We start from the raw sequence: 23,109 nt of genomic DNA on the forward strand, positions 1-23,109 counted from the left end.
TGGAAGGTCCTTTTATCACAGACTTTCTTCCCGAGTGGTCTCTGAAAGGGAGGCTGAGTCCAGCGTACCAGAAAAAGACAGGAAAATATATTAATTACAGGTGATTAAATAAATAAACACCCCTGTGGAGGCATCTGTTTTTCTGGGTGTAGAGTTACTTACGCTGGGTAGGGCTAAGGATTTCCTGGCTTGGTTTACGCTGGCTTGCAGAAATCAGGCTTTTGCACTTTGCTTTGTGGGTCCGCTCATGCGGCTTCGTTGAACAAAGCCCCTGCAAAATCCCTGGGTTATGAAATATTTCCTCTCCGCCGGGTCCCGGACAAGAGATGGCATCTGCAGAGCCAGAAAAGGAAACCCTTGCCTTATAGAGAGCGCTCTCGGTGTGACACAATGGCTGATATAAAGTGTCGGGTGAGCTGAGCCCAAGGCAAAGGAACAAAGGAAGATCAAGATTCGGTGGCTGTCTTGGACAAAAGGAAAGCAGAAAGCGTCTCAGGGATGGATAAATTTAAGGCTGCTCTTGTGCTGGCTGGGGTAGGGGATGCTCTCGGTTACCGTAATTTCTCCCGAGAAAACAATGCTTTAGGTGCAAAAATCCAGCAGGAGCTGAAGGAAATTGGAGGGCTTGAGAACCTGGTGCTCTCCCCCGACAAGTGGCCAGTAAGTGACAACACGCTCATGCACATGGCTACAGCAGAGGCTGTCATCACAGGTAGGTACGACGGGACTAGCGAACGCAGTCTGGGAAGGAACAAAACTGCTGAGCTGCTGCCTTTCTTAAAATAAGCTTGAGTGCTGGGGAAGTCACGAGAAAGTGTGTCAGAAAAGCTACTTATGTGAATTATAATGTGCACTAGGTCTCCTCCATGAGCATAACTTTGCAAGCATCACATGAACTGAGGAGTTTTGATTTCTTGAGTATGGAGGGGCTCTCTCTATGTTTTCCATAGATTTATACAGGTGGTTAAAGCTTGAAAACTAAAATACTGCATGTCCAGCATAACAAAAATAATTGCTAAGTAGATTATCTGTATGCTGGAATACATCAGGGAATAACATATCCACTAGAAATTCTGTAAAAGACAAGAGCCCTTTAAAGCACATTTCTAACATGTTTGTGTTTAGAAGTCCAGGTTGGAGCAGAGTCACCGTAATACCTCTCTCAGGCTAAAATCATCTATGCTGCCTCCTCTTCGCTGCCCCTTGGGCAAAGGGTTATACCTACACAGCCAGAAAAGGAACAATTTGCTTTACAAGGAAAACTCTGTGTCTTTAGTCCAAAAAATATTCTAACCTACTATGTCTGTAATCAGGTCTATCAGAATAGTGGAATTTATTAATATATGTATTTTAAAATCACAATAGTTTGAGAAAGAACATTCCTTTTTTCTTGAGGTAGGAATAGTCTTCCGTAAGATCTGACAATATTTGTAGCAACACCCTACCCATCGAACTAGAGCTTTTTGAGACTGTCAAGATTGTCATCAAACATACACCAGAAGACAGTGACCATTCAGCAATACTTTGCCTCTTTAGAATAAATAGTGGGGTTTTTTTCTTAATATCTGCAAAAATATTCCTGATTTTTCTTAAAATGCGTAACATAGGATAACTAACAGCATCAGAAGCTCACAACGTAGCTAAGTATCCTTCACGTCAATGAAATTTCACTTGTGCTTCTGTTTCACCACTTTATCTGCCTGCCTCCAATCTGCTCTAAATTTAGTATGTAGAGATCAGCTGAAGAGTGTGTTAGACACTTCATGCTTGGCTATTAGCTAACCAATGGTTTAAGGGGTAGCTAATACACTAAAGATAAGGGCAAGATGTCAGCCTATCAAGAAAAGAGATGACTAACATATTTCTGAATATAGGCTATGATTAAATACGTATCATATGTTACTTGCTTATTGAACTCTCTAAAACCATAACTTCTGGGTAATCAAACCAGATAGACTAACAGAAAAATAGTAAATCTTATTTCTTAAATATAGCAGGAGCAGTGTGGCTCTAAAGAAAAAAATTCTGAGCTCTAATTCCCATCAGCTGTGTTTATCCTACACTCTCATTTCTTTGGCCTGATCAGATAAGTTGCTTTTATAGGATGGTGAGAAAGCAACAAGATGGTGTGGGGAATTTTAGCAAGAAATCTTCATTTCATAGTAATGCTGGTGAATGGGGGAAAGCAAGTCCTTCTGTCTGCTTCCCATAAGAGAAACAGAACTGCTCCTGCCCACAGCAGTTTCTCCTCCTGGAAAGGAGGATGCAAAGAAGCCACTGGGCTTGCTCATCGCCCAGCCTGCATGTCAAATCACCCAAAGCAGCAGGGTGAAGCTAAAGAACCTGAACGTGGGTCCATGAGGCTGAAGGCAGCTGCCAACAGCCCTGGGGACCTACATTTCTCATGTAACGGGGAGCCCTCGCTACCATAGGGCTGAGATTTTAAAGAATACTTTGGGCGTCTGGAACATTACCAGGCCCTCCCCCCAAAAAAAAAAAAACAAATTAAAAAGAGGATTAATAAGCAATACAAATATTCCTGTCCTTCACAGCCCCACTCCCAGTGTGTCCCATTTACCTTGCTGGCAGCCCAGACGCTGCAGGCAGCATCCCCATGGTGTGTACCTGCAGGTACCTGTGGGATGCTCGCAGGCTGGATTGGACGTGCCCAGGACTTAGGCTTGCCATGAAGTCACATCACTGGCCAGCCTGAGGCTGTGACAGTAGCTAAGCATGAGGTGGAGGCCTGTGTTAATGATCAAGGCAATTCTCACCCTGGAAGATGATTTTGGCCAGTGCTTTGCTGGCTGCATGGAGTACATCCCAGCAAGGCCACGGCCAGAAGCAGCAGGGGCTGCGGGCACTGCTGCAGACTGAGCTGACACTCCCAGACTGAAAGGCTGATTTGACAGAGGAGACATGTAAAGCTTGCTTCCAGCAGGAATCTGCCCCATAAGGGAGGGATGAAAACAGCATCACCAAAAGCAGTGGAACTGTCCCTGCAACAAGTAAAGCCTTTCCTCTCTGGCTTAAAAAAAAAAACCCAAACTAGCAATAAGGGTGAGGAATCTGTCCTATTGACTTGATGGCTGAGATGGCAGCCCGGCTCCAGGTGTGCGAACGGTGGTGGGCTCAGGCGGGCCATAGATGCTGGACCACAGGGCTGTGGGGACGTGGCTTCTGCAGAAGATGCCAGGCAGTAAATCCTGTTCCTGGCTCCCATCCAGATAAACTGACACCTGATTCCTAAATCTGGAAAGACTTGGCAGCTTGAAAGTATCTTGTTCCTTTAGGCTTGTATGTGGGATGGTCAGTGTAACTGATAGCGTGAAAGGAGGGGAATCTTGGTTTTAACCTGCATTTTCTTTCTTTGCCTGTCTGCATCACCTTTCGAGTGGCTCTGGCTTACCAGGCTCCAAACTTCCTCTTAAATTAAACCTCTTCTGTGGATTTCCAGAAATCATCGTATTTGACAAAATGAACATATTTTTACAATTTCCCCTGCCATGTCATTCAGTCTGTGTATCTAACCAAATATTAAATTGAGTCTCTATAAGTACATAGAAAGTATAAATATGTACAAATCCCAATGGTCTCCTCAGTTCCCACTGATTACACAACTGTAATAGAAGCCAGAGGAAGCTTTTCCTCAGCAAGAGCCAAAGGCAAGGCTCTTCAAACCCAACAACATGCCACAACAGCCAAGAGGAGCAGCTATGCTGAAAGATCTGTGTATGTTTAACAGGGGAAGGTTCCTCCTCAGGCAAGACTGTAGGTCTTGGTAAAAATAATCAATAAATTGATGTTGTCAGTGAACTTATTCCAGAGCAAAACTTATCTGATGGAAAATCTACAGAGTCTAGGGCTTTACTACACTCAGTGATCTTTATAATAATTTTATTAAAGCTCAGTGTTCTAGTTGCACTACTGACATAAGATATTGGGATCCCTGCATGAAAGACCTACAAATTGTAGACAAAATAAATATAAAATTCAGATTAAAAGGTCACTAATTTTTTTTTTTGGCTTTAATCACGCACATGTCCTTTTAATGACTCAGTGGTAATTTGAAAAAAAAAAAATGACAGGCTTTCAGTTTTAATTTTGATTAATGTCTGCAAATGACAGCAAAGACATGGGCTAAGCCAGGCACAGCTGGCTTCAAGCACACACCTGGTGCCCTGGCAGCAACACACTCACCTTCCAGTTCAACACCTCTACAAATACTTCACATCATAGACCCTAAATAACAACCCCGAGCAGTTACTATTGTAGAACAGAATGCCTTCATCTTTTTGATGAAAGGAATTAAAAGTGGAAAGGAAAAAGGGAAAATATGAGAACAGAGTGAAGAGACTGTTCTCCCTGCAGCCCGCTCTCACAGTGCATAAAAACATGTTGGCAGTGGCACCAGAAATACAAGTCGGTGTATTGGAAGTGGAAATAGGAACATTTCTTAAATGAATAGTGAGCTCGTTTGCTTGTTTCCAGTGCTCTCTTGCTCTTCTGCCTTCACACAGCATCATTCTCCTCCCTCCCCTGAGCAGATTACTGGTGTTTAGAAGACCTATACCGGGAGCTGGTAAAACGCTACGTGGATGCTATTGACAAGCTCCCGGGGAGGCGGCCAGACCCTGCTACCATTGAAGGCTGCAGGGAATTAAAACCAGACAACTACCTTCTCGCTTGGCACACACCATTCAATGAAAAGGGTACAGTACCACTTTCCATGTATAGATCCTGGATTGAATAATGCATGCTTTCAGCATTTGTGGCTATATGGAAATTGCTTCCTTTTCCCTGCTGACATCAAAGGCTACTACCCCTGAAACATTTCCCTGTCTGCATGAGGATGGCAAGAGATCTGCCAGGAATTCCTTCTGTAGGGCACTATGTCCTCTCGTAAAAGAACCCTTCCCTCTTTAACATCTATTTAAAGAGACTTTGTCCTTGGCTCTGTGCCTCTGGGTCCAGATCTTTGTCCTTGAATTTAATGGTTATTTTAAGAAATATTTTCTGCTGTTTCTCATTTAGATGTTTGTAGTCTTGGGTCTTTTCAGCAATGGCAGATCTGAAACAAAAAGCTGAGCCTGTGAAATGTTCTGTGCACTGCTGTGTTCACTGGAGGGAAAGCAGAGATTTTTTCCCAGGTGAATGCCTTGCTAACAACTATGAGTGTTTTTCCAATAATCCCTAATATTCACAGCCCTCTATCCCTCCCCATGACTGTCTCTTTCTCTTTATGATAATTTCATTTCACAGTGAACTGAATTTCTACTTCAAGTTAAATAGCATGTGTGCAGCTATGTGCACACACGTACACTTAAACCCATACCCATACAGTGCACTTAATCTGGAAAGCCTGTAGAGACATTACATCACCAGGGAGGCAGACCTAGGCATCCGCAAGAGGATGGCAGCTCACACAGACATTGCGCTGTGTTGGTGTGATGCTCTACCACTGCAGTACATATCGGCACCGCTCAACAGCATTGCATATTGATGCAATGTCGTGTCAAAGAGCTGGTGGCACAAAGCCATGGCTATTTCTGGGTCTCTGCAGGCAGCTTTCTCTGACACAAAAAGCATCCCTCACTCAGCCCCTTACTCCTCACAACAGCTGCTGGGAGAGAAAAGGATCCTCTCCCCGTTTATTCTGCTCACCCCGCCAAGCAGATCTGAGAAAGTGCCCATTTGAAAGTTGTCATATGTTTTCTGACTGACGGTGAGTAAAATTTGGTCAAAGTAATTGTAGGAGTTGCTGCTGGCCCTGAGCAGCTCTCAACACCTTCTACAGTGGAGCATGGCTGTTCCCTGCCCCAGTGTTGTTGGAGTTACATCTATCCTTTTGGCCTTCCTTCTCTTCAGCTTTCCATAACAAACTATTTGCTTTTGGGATACTCTGGGCCAGAAGGATCTAAAATTAATTTCTGCCCTGAGACCTGGAAGCTAAAGCCCACCTTCTCTATCTGGTCTGACAAATATGATTCTGAACATCTCAAGAAGCCTGTTTTTCACCCTGAGAGCAAAAGAACCAGTGACCCGAGGTGGAGATGTTCAGCCATCTGTGGGACAGATCTAGCACTGTTGTGGACATAATTAACTTTTTAATTGAATTTTCACAAATTTCTTCTCAAGGCAAAAATATTCCGCAGTCATTGTACGCTTAGCAGTTGGCTGATATTTTGGATGGGCTGGAATCAAAATGATGTTTTCCTGCGCTTGTTCTATCTTATCTCTTTTCCAGTAAGAATTCATGTACTGGCCTTCATGGGCAAGTTAAAGATTAGGTAATTTTGCATTGCTTGTATGATACTCCTCTGCTCAAATTCTTATGGGTGCAATAAGAACACTGAGTTCTTAAGTCGAAGTGCCCTGTGTGTCTCTTTGCCACTTCGTGTCGTACTTATTGCCACAGTCATTGCAGAGGTACCCGAATTATGTTAGTCTGGTGAGACTCCTGTGACTGCCAGAACACCTGCCCAAGGGTGTCTAACGCCTTCCATTTTAAGAGCTCATTTCCAATTTATTACATTGGTAAGATCGAGGATGAAGTTTTCACCATTGAGTGTTTGCTTCTGCTTGTCTGCCAGCATTTGTTTAAAGTTTTGATGCAGATGAGTCCATTGTTCCTGAGATGTGGTAGGAGTGTTTTGTTCCATTGACAAAAACTCAAACTGTTCAGAAGAGTTGCTAATGTTTGAGAGCCAGAACCAAAATCTGAGTAAGGTGGTACCCCTTGGACCAGAGATGTGCCTTTGGAGCCACTGAGAAAGTTCAGTCAGATGGCAGCTTGCCTCTATCTGCATCTCATGTATTTCAGGCTGAGGATGCAACATCCAAGCAGATCTTTATTTGCAGCTACTGGAGCAGCTGCTGGGCTTCCTAGTAGCACTGGAGAACAATGTCTTTCTGCTGGTGGCATCGGTAGTGAAGGATGAGGAAAAAGTATGAGTTAAATGCAGAAAGCTGGGCAGCAAAAATGAAGAGAAGGATAAGCTGCAAAAGGATGGGAGATAAAGAGGCCAGGCTCTAAGTTCTCATGTGGAACAGTTTGTAGTCACAAAAGACACATCCTCTTCAGGGCTTAGCAGCTTTTAAGCTGATCTTCATTATTCTACAGATACAGAGTGACAAAAAGCACACTGAGGTATTACATACTAAAAGAGAATAATGCAGTGCATGGATGAAAAAAAATGTAATAAGAAAGTATCAACACAGCTCTTGTGAAGAGAAGTCACCTCAGAAATCTATTAGAAAGCTCACTAAGTAGCCAAGACATGGGAGGAAAAAGGACACACTGTGAAGATGGTCTGTTAGGATTTCCAAAAGACACCCAAGGTCTCTCACCAAAGGCACTAAGTGATGAGGCACTCAGTTACTACAGGATGATGGAAAAGTTTTCCTGAGGATAGATAACTGGTTAAAAGACAGAAAATGAAGAGCAGAAGATTGCAGTCTGTCTCCTCCATAGAGAAGTAGGTACCTGACCTCTGTTGGTCAATATGTCAACAGACTATCAGGAAATGCAAGTGCATAGTGGATCAGCAAAGATCGTATGGTGCAGAGTTATGGAAGGTGCTCACAATGATGAATAACTGTGTGACACTGTAGCAGAACCAAAAGCAATGCAGATAAATGAAAAGTCATATGCAGGGAAGGAAAAACCTAATTTCATATACATCGTTGCCATTGCTGATTCTGTTACCATTCAGGCAAGTGATTATGGAGCTATACTATTTCTACAATGGCATCACATCTGTGCTCAGTAAAAGCCAGAAAGTAAACAAACTATTGGAAATTACTAGAAAAGGAACAGAGAACAGAACACAGAAGGTGTTTGCATCACTATAAATCCACAGTTGCTCTTTCTTGTTTACTGTATATAACCTGGTCCCTTCCTCCCCCAAAAAGGGTGTAAGAGAACTAGGAAGGATATGAGGAAGGATGGTTGAATTAGTTAAAAAACTGCTTCCATAGGCCATGCTGTCTGAGATAGTACAACAGAGAACTGTAAAGTCATAGATAACTTGGAGAACATGAACAGGGACAGAGAAAAGTCACTGTCTCCTCCAGCATAGGAACTAGGGACTCCAAATGAAACCGTCAGGTCACAGGTGCAAAGCGAGCAAAAGAAAGGACTTATTCACACAACACCTAATTAAGCTGCACAACTATTATATTTTCCAATGTCAGTTCGCAGATGCTATGGTTCATGTGAATTCAAATAATAGCTGGGCAAGTTCACTGAAGGGAAATCCTTCAGTGATTATTAAGCAGAAAGATGAATAGTCAGCTGCCTCCTGGATCAGGGAGATGAACTGTCAGCAGCTTAGTTAGTACAAAGAGGTAGCATCATTGACCCTTTCGTTTACTCTTTCTTAAGTATTCTCTCCATTGGCCACTATCAGACGTGGTAAGTTAGGTTCACCTTCGGTTTGATCACGGAGGACAGTCCTTATGTTCTTACACATCTCACCCTTGCTTGGACTGGTCTTGCTGTCCCTTCATTGATTCAAATGGTAGATACTAAGACATGAGAGCTAACAGCTTGGAACTATCTGAAGCCCTGTCTAAGCTTAATGTTACCCCGTGAGATGGACTTTTTGTTACTGAGTTTGCTTGCCTAATTCTGCAGAAGATTTTAATATAACTTCCTGGACTGGAGGAACACAATTTGAAAGGCAAGCACTTTCAGACCAGCAATCAGATCACTGTATTGCATCCTCCACTGTGTATATATTAAGATATAATTAACGGCTCTGTGTAGCGCAACACCTTTCTCTCTTGGGTAACCAGCATGGATTGTGTCCTTTGGAAGAACCAGGACTGCAGAGTGAAGAAGACTCTCATCTGCTGCTCTATGGCAGCAGATGGTTTAATGACAAGTCTGGTCTTGCATGCAGGAGAAGATACGTTCTCCCAGTTAAGCTGACTGGTGCTCTGGAAGACTGACTCTTTCTTGTGGTTTCTATGTGATTTGTGGGATAGGGAGACAGTGTTATCTGCCCTTGACTCCTTAATAACTAGACACTACATCTGCAGCATAAATGAGATACAGGAGCATATGCAACATTTGCAGGACAAGTGTCTTGCCTTTTTATCAGGAGCAACAGCCAAAAGTGTCCTGGAAAGGGTCTCTTTCACTGCTATCAAGAAGGCTAGCAAGGAGGAACCAAGCTCTGAGCTTGCAAGGAATAAAATGGTATTTTGCAAAGCCTTTCATGTCACATTTATCAGATGTTTGGCCCTTTTTAGATTGCCCTTGCTGGTTAAAACCACTGAAAGAGTTATTACATGCAAAATTTGCACATTGGACTTTGAGGAGGAAGGGAAGAAATGTCTTCAGCTAATCTAATTAGACTACTTAACCAGGGTGCTCACTCAGGATAGCTGCTCCCCAGGGGGATGAAGAGTTCCTCTCTCAGGTGAAAAATCCAGATTGGCCTGTATTACACCTGGATATGCCAATGGGTGGCTTATGTTAGTGATACATTTTGTCTGGGGAAGTACTTTTGAAGCAAATCTTCTTGTCACTCCACACACACTTTGTTCACACACATGATCTCAGTATACCTGACCTGGAGCCACCTGGGATGACACTAAATGGCAACCAGTGCTCCAGGAGAGCCCCTGGTGCCTCCAGCCACAGGGACACAGTTCAGGGGAGCTGCAGAGAGCTCCTCTGAAGGTAAGTAACTAAAAGACCTTGGCATCTGCTGCTCCAATTTACTCTGGCTCATGAATTGTTCCTACTATGCCATCGTACAGGCTAACGAAGGTATAGCCTTTCTCCATCCTCTATCTGAGAAAGACAAGGGGACTGTGCTCCTAATGCAGGTTCCACAGATGCTAAAATTAGGTGGCATAAATATGTCCCTTATCTTCCAGGGACAAAGTACGGAAATGTTGATTGCTCTCAGCTAAACCCAAGGTCACTGGGAAGTGTGATTGAGCAAAGACAGTGCTGAAAAATGCCAAGTACTTTGAAAAATCGAACCCTACCCATGTAAGGATGGGTGCCTGCAATGAGTTAATACCTTTTTGGGCATTGGCTCACCAGCTGCAAGGAGGAGATAATCACCTCACTGGTGCCTTGTGAAGATAAGCTCATTAAAACTTCTGTGGGATCCTGATATTACTGTGATAAGCACTGCAGAAAAACTCATTAGTAAATTTAACTCTCCATTCAATGAAGTGTTTAAAAGTTGAACACCTGGAATTATGCACGCAATGGTGAGGATTAAAAGAAATACTGAATTAGCTATTCAAGAAATACACTCCATGCTGCACAAGGCAGAAATTTCCAAGACCAAGCTCAGTAAGCGCAGGCTGTATCATAATGACTGTGCACACAAGAACTTATTTCATGTTGCACAGAAAACCTCAGTTCCTACATTGCTTAACTTTGGCGGATTTGGCTCTGTATTATTTAGTTTCTTTTTTGCGCACATTATTTTTCTATGTAGCAGAAACAGTTTTGCAAATGACCTGAAGGGATCTCTAGAATGAAAAATTCATTAAAATCATAAGATCAACTATGATATTAATACAAGGTGTTTTAATTGTGTACTTTCATCATGAAGGCTACTAAAATAAGGGCATAGTAAACATATATCTGTTTCTCAAACTTCTGTTTCTAGTGCTGGCACCTGGAGCAGGGAAAACAGCAGTGTTAGCCAAGAATGAGTAAAGATGGCATGAGAGCTTGAATCAAACAAGTGTTGTGAACAAAAGAGCACACTGCTTTCTGAACCCACAATGCTCTTTGTAGCACTTGAGAATTCTGGGACATCCCTGCAGAAACAGAATGACTGTATAGAACCAAAATTCCTTGCAAGAAACTTTCAAAACTTGTAACTCACTTTACATGCTAATTTCTCATTCTCTGAGGAGCTCCCACGCATGAGTTGAATTAATAAAATGTGCTCGTTTCGTATTTTATCAACATATTTGTGTATCGTTCGTCTCCTTTTAAATGCTTGGCATTATCTTTTTACTTCAGGTTCTGGATTTGGAGCAGCCACGAAAGCCATGTGTTTAGGGATGCGATACTGGAAGCCAGAAAGGCTGGAGTCGCTGATTGAAGTGAGCACTGAGTGCGGACGAATGACTCACAACCATCCCACAGGTAACGTCCACTGATAGATCCACTGATGTATCGGCACCCTGAAGTGCCTAAGGCTGCTTTTCACTTCTCTGGGGACTAACATGGCTCCTGGGGATTCATTTGGTTAAATTGCTTCTGCTTTGCAGATTTCAAGGCCCTGGTTTGAATTTTGCTTGGATAGTGTATACACATATAAATTACTTACATGAGGTTGCAAACAGCAACTGCAAGCATACGAATTTTCCCTCCTAAAATCCCAATAACTAAACACAACCTGTCTTGTCCAAAGCATGCTCATGTCATTTGTCCTGATCAAATTTTAGGATCCACATTTAGATGACTCACTGTTATTACGCAAATTTATGGTTCAGGGGATAATAACATTTTTCTCTTGACAGTTTCTGTCATACCCAATCACTGTAGGTAAAGGTAACAAGCCAAAAAATCTAACTCCACATATTTTAGGACAAAATCTGAAACATTCTCTAAACAAAACATAAATAAGTAGATTTAATGTTTTGAATATTCAGGTCTGTCATTCTGATAGTTTTCTGCTATGTAAGTATGTGTTCATTCTGTCTGCTTTAAATAGCAATAAATAAACCAATAATGAATGGTGACATGTTCAACACGCGCAGTGCTCTGAAGCAGACAGAAAAGCTATTAGGATTGCATAAAATTAGAGGGAAAAAATTCAAAGCAAAACAGAAAATACCATTAAGCCAATACATAAAGTCCCTGGTGTGCTGGCAGCAATAAGACTGCTTGCAGTTCTGGGTCTCTCACCTCAGAAAGGACTTACTAGAGCTGGAAAATGGCAGCAAGGAGCATCCAAGACATGAAACGCCTTCCATACAAGGAGACATTACATCCAGAAGGAGTTTTCAGCTGGGAAAAGAGAGAAGTGGCATCGCAGGGAGGTGGGGAGAAGATGGGTGGAAAGGCCACCATAGGCGTCACTACCAGCCTGAAAAGTGCCAGGGAAACGTCACTTGTGATTCTCATAAATCAAAGACGGGGAAAACACAACTGACATGTGAGTCAGGACTGAAACAAACAGACAAAGGAAATACTTTCCCTTGTTGTGCATAGTTAAGCCACAGACTTCACTGCTACAGGCAGCTGCAAAGTCCGCAGATATGCCTGAGTTCAAAAGGGATCAGGCAAGCGGATAAGAAGGCCTGTCACTGCTAAAAGCAATCAAGCTGAGTAATTAAAATTGCCCCTAAGCTAGTCCAGAAGCTCTGGGGAGCGGAGAAGCCAAACCAATTAGGCTCACTCTGTACTGGCATTATTTGCAGAGCCAGAAACCCCAGCTGGGGCTTGCTTTCTGCCCCGATGAGGGGCGGGGGGCTATGTGAGGGCTACTGGGAGCAGGGGGAGGATGGCGATAGCAACAGGGGGAAGGAGCTACCTGGAGAGCAGGCAGGAAGAGACCACCAGCCCCCCTAAAAACTTTTGGGCACATTGCAGCTTCTAACACCCTCTTCAACACCTGCTTCCCCTTGCTGGCTCTTGGCTTCACCTGCTAAACATTCATGCTGAATGTGACACTCAAGGATCTTTATGGCAGCCAGGTTACACGCTGTCTGAGTGAGACCATTTGAGCTGAGCCTACCTGGTGTTTTATTCTTTCTAAAAGTATCTATTGGATCTTGGGTTAGAAGTGCCTTTGGCCTGACTCAGTATTGCAGGTCTTATGGCAGAGAGAATAAGTAATTGTCTCATCTGAACTTGTAACCTGCTAAAGTAAATTGGTTTAATCTTCAGCAACATGCACAAAGTTCATGCACATCTCTATGCATGCGTGAACGCTTTTGAACCCATGCACCAAGAGAAGCACATGCATCAATACTTCGTTCACCTGGAGCCTATTTAAATGACTGAGTTGTTTTCTTAACCTTCTTTTGCATGTTGCACTGGGTTGGTCTTGTTACCTTTGACAGAATGCCAAGAGCACAAGTCAATATGAGAAAGGAGTCCTTCTGTTCCTGATGTCACGGAAGCGTTGAGTGCCTGTTAACAGAAAGTTCATCTTAAGGATATTCGTATTCAAAGTGGAAGACCTAGATAGCCAGGCAGACATCACATCTTACTTGGACAGTTGCTTCTTTCCTGCAAGGGGACATGGGTTTGTCTCCTTAGAGGGGAAAAAAAATTGTCCAAGCGAGGTATGGACTTGTCCCCTTAGAGTAAAATGAGCCATTAATAGTGTTAGATCTAGCAAGCACAGCCCTTGGGCTGGATGACTCTGTAAGCAAGGTGATACAGCTTGTAATTGAATCACTTTGTACAAGTAAATTATTTCATGTGACTTCAGTTGGGAGACCTTCAGTATCACATTAGTGGATTTTGCTTATTTTTGACCCCTACCTCAATTTCTGTCATGTTACATCACTGAGAACAGAAACTTCCTTCTACGTAAAAATAAATCATAAACCAACGGGCACTGTGCATTAGCCAAAAACCTCAATGTGCCATGAGTCAGCCCGCATACAGGCAGAGATAGGTTATGTGCATTCATTAATCTACCTGACAACCATGAGGCATTCCACTAATGATTTTACGAGGGACATTACAAGGATAGTACAAGCACAGCCCGCACATTAGTAATTGTTGCTATCTGTGAATTCCAGGCTTTCTGGGGTCCCTGTGCACAGCTCTCTTTGTGGCGTACGCAATACAAGGGAAACCCCTTGCGCAATGGGGAAGAGAAATGATGAAGGTTGTGCCGATGGCTGAAGAATACTGCAAGAAGACCATTCGCCACATGGCAGGTAACGTGTCTGAATCAAGAGTTATTTTCTTAAAAATCTCTTCAGCTAGGAAGACACTGAATAAATGTCACTCCCTAGCCTCTCCATTTTGCTGCTTCCCTCCCCTCTCCCATCTCCACAGGTTGTCTTCCTCCTTTCTTTGCTCAGATTGTCAGCTCTTTGCAGGTGGTGTCCTGTTCATCTACCATCTGTTAGTTGCCTGGTATATTGGTGGCAAAAATACAAAGATATAGCAATGATAATACTCTACTGCACAGTTTCATTTTTAGGAAGGCTTCAAAGATTGCTGGGTGGGGGGCAGAGGAAGGAAATTATATTTAGCAGGTTATTAGGCAAACTGACTGCTGAGATATGAATTATTCATCTCTCTTCCATCAATTAGCACAGTCCAATATTTTCCATAAGAAAACCCACTGACATCACTCATTTTGCCAGGAAAAGTTCACCTGCAGATGCCTCCTGGCCAAGAGTTAGCTTTTGACCACAAATTCAGATTTGACTTGTTGCTTTTCGGAACAAATATTTAAGATACGGTCTGTTGCCTCCTTGTTTCAAGACAACTGAGCGTAACACAACTACTGAACTTGACATTGCTACTTTACTAATGTATGTGATCTTCAGAGCAAAGGTATCTTGCCAAGGAGTGATGCATTTGTAATGATGAGATCTGCCATGGACAGATGAGTATCCCTACATTAAAACATCAAGGAAAGATGCTTTTCTGTTAATCTCAAGAGACAGCTGTTGAGAATGATTTAATTAAATGAAAATCTTTATTCAAGAGTACACAGAAATGGAGATTTACCCAGGAAGTGAACCTACCACTTTAAAACCTGAAAGGAGCACTGGGGAGCCTTTCTGAAAGACCCCACATCTTCATCTGCGCTTCATTGCACGCCAGGATTTTTTTAGCCGAGACCTATGAGGAGCAGGTGCAGGATTAGCATGAGTGAGCTCCTCTTGGAGTGGCTTTGCAGCAGGTCCCTGTCACTCCACCCCAGCAAGACCCCTCGACGTGGAGGTATGCGGCGTGTTGGACTCCTGAGGCACGCTCTCCAGCTACTGCCCATATTGTTGAGTTTCATCCTATTTTGGTAGTGGGAAAAGTCTCTTGCATTAAAGTTAAGCTCCTTGGCTGGTGAGATGCACTGCAAAGAAATCCTGCCAAACAGAGTCCTCCAGTTTTAGAAAACTCCTTTTTAGCTGCATTATCCCCCGTGGATAATGAACACAGTGTTCAGTCACAGAGGGCTTGACACAGCACCCCTCTCTGATATTCTGGAAATGACTTGCCAGTTAGTCTTGTGGACCTGAATGTGACCATCATCTCAGGCTGAGCTTAAGGGACGGGGCAAAGCCTCACTAGGGCTGGTGGCGTGGGATTTCTGAACACACTACGGGTCATCCATGCAACCAAAATCTCCTGCAACTGTAACTTGATCCCTTTGTTTTTGAGCCTGTGCATTGGAATAGTCACGCTTCCTTTCTTGTTGAGGTGCTACATAGAAAACATTCATTTTTGAGGCATTCTTGTTCTATAGTCAGGGGGATACAGGAAAAAAACCACAGAGAAAGAAATCTGTTAGGTCACCTGCAGTTTCAAAAGTAGCCTTGGAAACAGCTGAAGAAGTGGGTGTTGGTAATTCACTTAAACTAACAATAATTTTTCTTTGTGTGACTTTATTTCCTCAAGATGTTCTCCTTGGCCTGATGGCTGTTAGTGCACTTTCACTCTGTTTTTCTAAACACTGCCCCCTTTTCCGGGTTCTAACTGATGCCTTCCTTGTAATCAGTCAAAACTGGGGCATGGACTCAGGAATAGGGCAGCTGCGTATTCCCAGGTGTAGAGGGCCACATGATGGAAAGCTCATCCCTGTCTGGGAGGGGGGAAACCAGCAACCCTGTGGAAGTATCAGATCCTAGAGGGCAGCTTGGAATTTTTTTTACATGGATTTGAACTGCTTTAATGATCCTAATTGCCAAAGATGGTCACTTTAGGCAAAGAAGCAAAATCAGATCACGTTCTTCAGAGAAACAGTTTGGTTGTGTTCTTGCTCCTCAGCCACTTGCAGCACACAACTGAGTGACCAAGCAGGATGGAAACAGGGAAAAAGTGGCAATGCTTAATTTTATTTAAAAACTGTATGCTGGTAGTCTCATATTGAATTGCTAGTTCACCATGGCATACTGTCCCATCTCACCACTTTCTGACTCCTTACCCCATCGGCTTCCCAGGGATTTTGCTCAGGCCTCAGTTCTGCAGATGGATGCACATGTGTGTTTAACAGGCCAGTAATGACTTATGTGCCTTTTTAAGCCTTTATAAAAAGGTTGAACCAGAGCATTGGCTTAAAAATAAACTGAATTTAAAAAGACTATGGACATGTGCAAAGTTAAACATGATTAGGGATGCTCTTCCTAAAGTGACAGAAGAAGGAGAAAGACTCATGGCTATTGAAAAGGTTTATTTGCACCGGCACAGATAACAGATGTGTGTGTTATTCAACCCTTTTACTACACTTCGTATGTATTACAAGCAAATGGAAATCTTGGTCTTTTGTATCTGCCTTTTCCTGAAAAATCACCCAGAAATGCTGTGAGAACAGAAACACTGGAGAAATTATGTGAATAAAAACTGGTAACTGAGGTAGGAGGCAATTTGTATCCAGGACATGCAAGCATTTTTAGATATTCTTTAATCAGAATGAAGGGATATAAAAATTGGTATATAATTGATTTTTTTTTCTTTTTGTTGATTCCTATCTCTTATCTTTTCCTTGGAGTGTTCCTCAGTAAGTTCACTAAAAAACTCATTTTGATGTATTTTAATATAATTTTAATACATCATAAAACAGCACAAGAGTCTGAAAATATTTTCTTCTTTTTCACATCTTATTTTTCCATTTAGACATCCCATTTCATGTTAAAATGCATAGTTAGTACACATGCCTGTTTAATGTATGTTACTGTGAAATACTTGATTTTTCAGGCCAGTCAATGTTGTAGTTTTCTTTTGAATTTCTTAAGTAGAACTGAAAATGTTGCAGAGATGAAGTGCTACATAATTAATTTCTTTTGCATTCAGAATATCAGGAGCACTGGTTTTACTTCGAAGCCAAGTGGCAGTTTTATTTGGAAGAGAGAGAAATCAATGAGGAAAATCAGAATAAACCTGTCTTTCCAGACAACTACGATGCAGAGGAGAGAGAAAAGGTAACTGCAGCTTCAGAAAATGCTCAGAAAGGCTCTGATCTGAGCGGTATATTTTCAGAGTGACACACCAGTATTTTTTAAGTGTTTCCAGTGCCAGAGCAGTCAAAAAGTCTTTTGTTTTCTCAAAAAAAAACCAACACCAAACAGTCAAGAAAGAAAAAACAACTCCCATCTTGGCTTGGGATGTGTTAGAGTAAAAATGCATTTGCCACCAGCCCTGGGGTTGCTGCAATTGGGAGGAAATGGTGCAGAGAGGTGGATATGATGTTCAGATGTGCTGATGCCCAGAGCAGGTACAAAGTATAAGCCACGGCTATTTCCAGGTGGAAAAGGCAAATGTCTCTCCAGGGGCTCTCATTGAAGCCTAATGGAGCTGTGGCCCGACTCTCACAGAAATCCCCCAGTGTACTAGAGGGTGGACTTGGTTATGGTCCTTTGAATGGATGACAGCCATCCTAAGCAATTCTCTGCCAATGCAGGCTATGCTCAGGCTAGTTTTAAGTGTCTCAAGAGATGTTGTTTCACCACGTCCCACGGGATACTATTTTATAGTATACATGATCTTTCCTTTGCCTCATGACTTCTGGTTGTATCTTCTTAACTCCAGAGAAATAACGTGTCTTCTTCCCTGGTGTTTATGGCTTTCTGAGATGTGCTGGCACCTCTCAACGCTCTCCACTTAGCAGCTAAGCAATAAGTATGTGGTTCTTGTCACCTTTTGCCATAAATCAGTCCCTTTTTTCCAGACTACTAAAGCACACTTCTATTCTGAGAAGTCACTTGGTATATTTTTAGGTGCTCATCTATGCAGTGAAAGGTGCCAATGGAAGATAGATTGACTGTGGATAATATGAAATGGCTCACTCTCAGCATAAAGATCTCCTTCCAGTTTTATTTTATTAATTCGGTGCCATGAATTTGTTGCTGTTTTTTTGTTCTTTCCAGTTCTACTGGAGTCTTAGCAGAGGTTTATGAGAGATCAAAGTCAACAGTATTTCCCCATGATCATTTCAAGAGATAACTGCATGAATTCCTAATGCTAAAAGAAAATCTACCTTCATTGCCCAGACCAGCTAGTTTGACCTATTGAGCTGTTTATTTTGATGCACAAGAAAGGAAAATGTTTGATGCTCAAGCTCCACCACCAGCCAGAGACCACAGCCTGAACAGAAGATGAGAGACTTAATTTGCTTATAAGCCAAGCGTGGTTATAACCATGGAAAGAATAGATGAGGAGAAGGTAGCCATCCTGGCTACCTTTATCCCGAGGCTGTTTTCCTTTGCACTCTCTCCAAACTAGCTGGCCACTGTGTCTGGAGGGACAGCCATTTGACTTTCTAGAGGCAATGAATAAAGCAAAGATGTCTGGCACCACTCTTGCCAACAGGTCACTGGATGCATGTTCCTACTTACCAGGTGCACCTTTCTGCAGGCATGTACCAGCTGCAGGAGACATGAAAGTGAAGCCCTCAAATGTGGCTTGGATTGATCTGAGTATGTTGCAGAGGCAGTTTCCTTGTCTAAAAGAAATTACTTCTCAAAATGCTAAGAAGCAAATACTGCTTTCTATATAAACAGGTATAGAGCTTAAACTTAAATGTGGGTTAAAAGACAGAAGAAGGGCCAATGTAGGATAAATCATCATATGCATGTGGAATATTTTAGATAGACAGTGAATAGGCAGATATTCGTCCACATTCAGGATCAGCCTTGCTTCTGCAAACAAATCACTCCCCTTGCTCACTTCCCCGTGCTGGACACGGTGTGTGTCAAAATGAGAGAGGAACCAAACAAAAGTCATCCAGGCCGATTTGACTCTAAGGATCTCATCCCCTTAAGATGGAGCACTGTGAAAGGACCCAGAAAGGGGAAAAAAATGGACAGAAAGGGAGTGCTAACCAGCAGCAGGTCAGTTCCCGGAGGGTGAGGAAGTCAGAGGCAGCTATAACTACTGACTGCAGTGGTTTACAGCAAGGAGGAGACGTGTGAATTACCTCTAGGGCTTGGCAGCAGCTCAGTGCCTTCAGCAGAAAGGAGTGCATGTTGTCACCTCTGTCCATGCTCCCTGTCCTCACCACCCTTGCGCCCAAGGGCAGCTGGGCTGGTGCCACATCATGGGGCTGCACCAAGGCAGAGGAGTCGAAAGGAGGCTGTGCTTTCAAAAACTTCAAGAGGTGCTGCCTTGGTGCAGTTAAGTCCTCCCAGGCTCGGTCCCAAGGACAGCAATCCCTAGTGTAAAGTGGTTTCATCAAGGCAAGATGACATCAGATGTGTGCAGAGCACCAGTGATCTTAAGGGCTAAATGAAGCGACACTTGAGCCGCCTGCCTGCGTACCCAGAATAGCACCTCCATGCTTAGTCCTCTTGCCTTTCGTAGTACTACACATGTCAGTACTGCTCCACAGCATCCAAAATGCAGCAATAAGGCTGGAAAGCTTGCATGTGTCCAAGGAGAGCAGAAAGACACAAATACACTCTCTAGATTGGGGGAAAAAAAATAAATAAATAAAGCAGCAGAGTGAAGCTATAGTCCAACTCTGCTTTGTTTGATGTATATGCAGATAAACTAAAACCAAGTAAGGCAATGGCTGACGTGAAAGTGAATAGGCAGAAATGCAAACCCTTTATATATGTTGCAGAAGCCAAGAGCCAGCCACGCAGCAGCAATTCAATGTAACTTAAACTGCAGGAAATGAAGCTGCCTGTTTCCTTTAAAATAAGTTATTTTTTTACTATAAATTTATCAGTATTTGGTTCGTTTGGGGATTTTGGGTGGGAAAACGTGAGATCTGGAGGTACCTCCTCTAAAGAAAATCCAGTTTTCCTTTGCAAATGTAGCCATGGACTTTGGAGTTTTTTCTTCTTTCTTCTCCTGGGGAAGAAATGTTTCTTACATTTGCAAATTATTTTCCCTCTTGTTCAATAAATGCTTGTGGAAGAGGAGAGAAAGGGTTTGGCAACAAAAAGTCAGAGAGGGGAGCTTGAATTAACATTGTCTGAAATTGAGCCCTTACAGAAATTACTGAGTCAGAACTTCTTCACCCCACATGTAACACTTGGCTAATTGAAACATTTGCAAATATATGACAAAGAGGGTTGAGAATATTTCCCAGAGGCAGGAAGAGGACTGAAAAAGTAAGTCCTTACCAAGATAGATATTTTAAATAGTAAAGAATTTATGGAGTGTCAACTTGGAATCTATCTTGATCTACTTTTTTGGCATTCTTGGCTTGCTTAAATTAAGCCACGTTCTTGGCCTGCCAAGTATGTGGTGCGTTAAGCTGAGGTGAGGGCTTATCCCTGCACCTCAAGCGTCACCTAGGGTGGGGTAGCTCATCCTGTGCCGCAGGCAGCAGTGCAGGCAATGGTGCGGGCAATGGTGCGGGCAATGATGCAGGCAGTGCTGCAGCCCTTTACCTGCGAGGTGAACCATTTCCAGCTAGCAGGGGGTAAGCCACCCTGGTGCAGCCATGGTCCCCATGTCCCCAGTTCCAGTGCCCTACCCTGATGTCACCATCTCTCCTGCAGACGTACAGGAGGTGGAGCTCGGAAGGCCGGGGGGGAAGACGAGGTCATGACGCCCCCATGATCGCCTATGACGCCTTGCTGGGCTGCGGCGGGGACTGGACGGAGCTTTGCAACCGCTCCATGTTCCACGGAGGTGAGGGATCCCTGTGCCTCCCACCCCCAAGAGAGCCCTTCCGCCTGGTAGCTCCCTTGGTTGGCCAATCTGCCATGCTGCCCCTTATGTCTGCACCCCTGGTTTTACCCCTGAACCCCCTTCTTGTGGCAGCTGCCGGCACACAAGCCGTTCATGCTGCTTTTCAAATGTTGCTCCATGTAAGTCTCACAGCTTTGAGAGGTGCATGAAAAGAAAATTCAGTATGACTTAGTAAAGGGCTGGGATCTTCCCCAGTCAAAATGCCAGTGCCTTTGGCAGTGCAACCTTCCAACTGCACATAGTGAAATCGAGCCAGGTGACAAGCCTTTGCTGCAGACTGTGGTAGTCACAAACCCACGATCACTGCACAGAGCACCGATGCTACTCACTGTGGCTAGGTGGTTTAAAGCATGTGCCACGCCATGCTGTGCTGTGAGGAAGGTACACACTCCAATCCAGGACATTTGCCATTTGCAGTCCCTGCTACAACCACCTTTCCCTCCTTTTTTTCCTAGCAATGGCTAGCTGCTTGCAACAGCGGTTGTGTTGGAGTGGATTTTCCCCAAACCAAATAAGTTTCTAGCCCAGGAGTGCATGCTGCAGAGGTGTCGCTGCATCCTTGCCTTGGCGTCACCCTCCTCCCTAGTCATCCTCACTTGGCACCTCCAGAGGCAGGGCATGGGGTGGTGCAAGATTTGGGACTGACCAAACATTCCCCCACCACACTCCATTGGCAGTGTAATATTTCCTCCTCTGTGCAGAGCAGGTTTTGGTTTGTGTATGTGCAGGTGACTCTAAGAGACCATTGCAATTGTGCTTAAACTTGCAGGAGAAAGCGCGGCTACTGGGTCTATTGCTGGCTGCCTGTACGGCTTGGTTTACGGCCTAAGCAAGGTCCCCAAAGGCTTGTACCAGGACCTGGAACAACGGGAGAGGCTCGAGTACCTGGGCGAGAATCTTTACCGACTATCCATGGAGGAAAAGTAAAGAGGCTTCTGCCATTTTCTCTTTCTATAAAGACTATATCAAACCCTGTAGATAACTGACGTCTGTAGCAAAGGAATTAGCTGAGAGTTAGTCTGAAAGGCTGTATGTAGATCATGTGCAAGTGAAGACAGCTGAATTATTCAAGAGTGATTAGGTATTTACAGTCTTTGTGGGTTTTTTTACAGATGTAGAGATTTCTGAGTATAGAGTGCTACTTAAACCAGTCAGATAATCTCAAGTGGAAGAAAAAAATAAAACCTCTTTTGATTGATTTCAGTCTAACTTGCTATAATACCACTTTCTAAACAGCTATGACCAATAATTACAAATATGAAATTAATTTTCAGAACTAATGCTTTCCTGCAAAACTAATGGTAGTACCCACTTATTGGGATATTCTCTGTATATTTGACAATCCTTTCACCACTGCTGTTCCTCCTTGTTCTCAAATCTAATGTGTCTGTGACACTTGTAAACCTAATGTCTCACAGATTAGCTTTTAATGAACCACTGATCCCTGCATCAGCACTGTGGTGCAAGGTATTGTTACATTAGAAGCTTCCAAAAAAGGAAAAGCCAACACTAAAAATACCCCCAAGGAACAGCAAAGCATCAGTGCATCTAAAATTTCTTTTATCATTCTTCATAACAAAAGTTGCTGGGTTTTGTTTGTGTTTTTGTTGGTTTTTGTTAATAGAACTGGCTGAAATATTTGTAAATGAATTAATCTTACACTATTTTCTAACCATCATTATTTATTTTTAGATTGGGCAGATTATATGTTGCTGTATCAGTATCAGAATTTTTGGCTGAGGTATTCAAGCAGTTGTAATAGGTCAACAGTCAGGCTGTGATACATTTCACAAGTCTGAGCACCACAAAAACCCCAGGAAGAAAACGGTAACAACTGCTTTACCTTTTTCCTTGTTCATCTTTCCTTTTACCTTGTTTTCCTTTACATTTTTTCCCTTTTTAACCTTTTTCTCCTTGTCTTGCCTTTCTTTGCCTCGCCCCACCTATTCAACTTCTTCAACTTCTTTTTTTCCCCTTTTTCTTAATTTTCTTTTTTTTTTTCCATTTTTCTTTTTATTTTCTTTTCTTTTTTAAAAATTTTTGTTTTATTTTTCAAGAACACCAACAAACTATGATTCAGTTAAAAGCTGCATACAGCAGACAAAGTAAACAGCATACCTTGGTGAAGGAGATTCTGATGCACCTGCAGCAGCACAGGCACAAATCTGGAATCCTCAATGAAATGACACAGAAGAAGTGAGCGCAAAATTTGTCCCCGGTGTTTAACCTTGTATTTTACCTCAGAACTTCAGAAACTGAGATCTATGTAGCACTTTCTAATTTCCACT

The 23,109-nt window shown here is 43.0% G+C and overlaps 1 protein-coding gene across 1 annotated transcript; it reads left to right on the plus strand.

Moving 5' to 3' along the window:
• Positions 1–498: 498 nt before the first annotated feature.
• ADPRHL1 (ADP-ribosylhydrolase like 1) lies at positions 499–21,755 on the plus strand (the record flags this gene model as incomplete). Its single annotated transcript, XM_080341922.1, has 7 exons — positions 499–712; positions 4,548–4,712; positions 11,006–11,131; positions 13,747–13,887; positions 16,973–17,100; positions 20,629–20,761; positions 21,591–21,755. The coding sequence occupies 7 exons, from the start codon at positions 499–501 to the stop codon at positions 21,746–21,748; spliced, it is 1,065 nt and encodes a 354-aa protein (XP_080198048.1). The 3' UTR covers positions 21,749–21,755.
• Between the last annotated feature and the right edge of the window lie 1,354 nt (positions 21,756–23,109).

Source organism: Nesoenas mayeri (assembly GCF_963082525.1).
Source record: "Nesoenas mayeri genome assembly, chromosome: 1".
NCBI lineage: Eukaryota > Metazoa > Chordata > Aves > Columbiformes > Columbidae > Nesoenas > Nesoenas mayeri.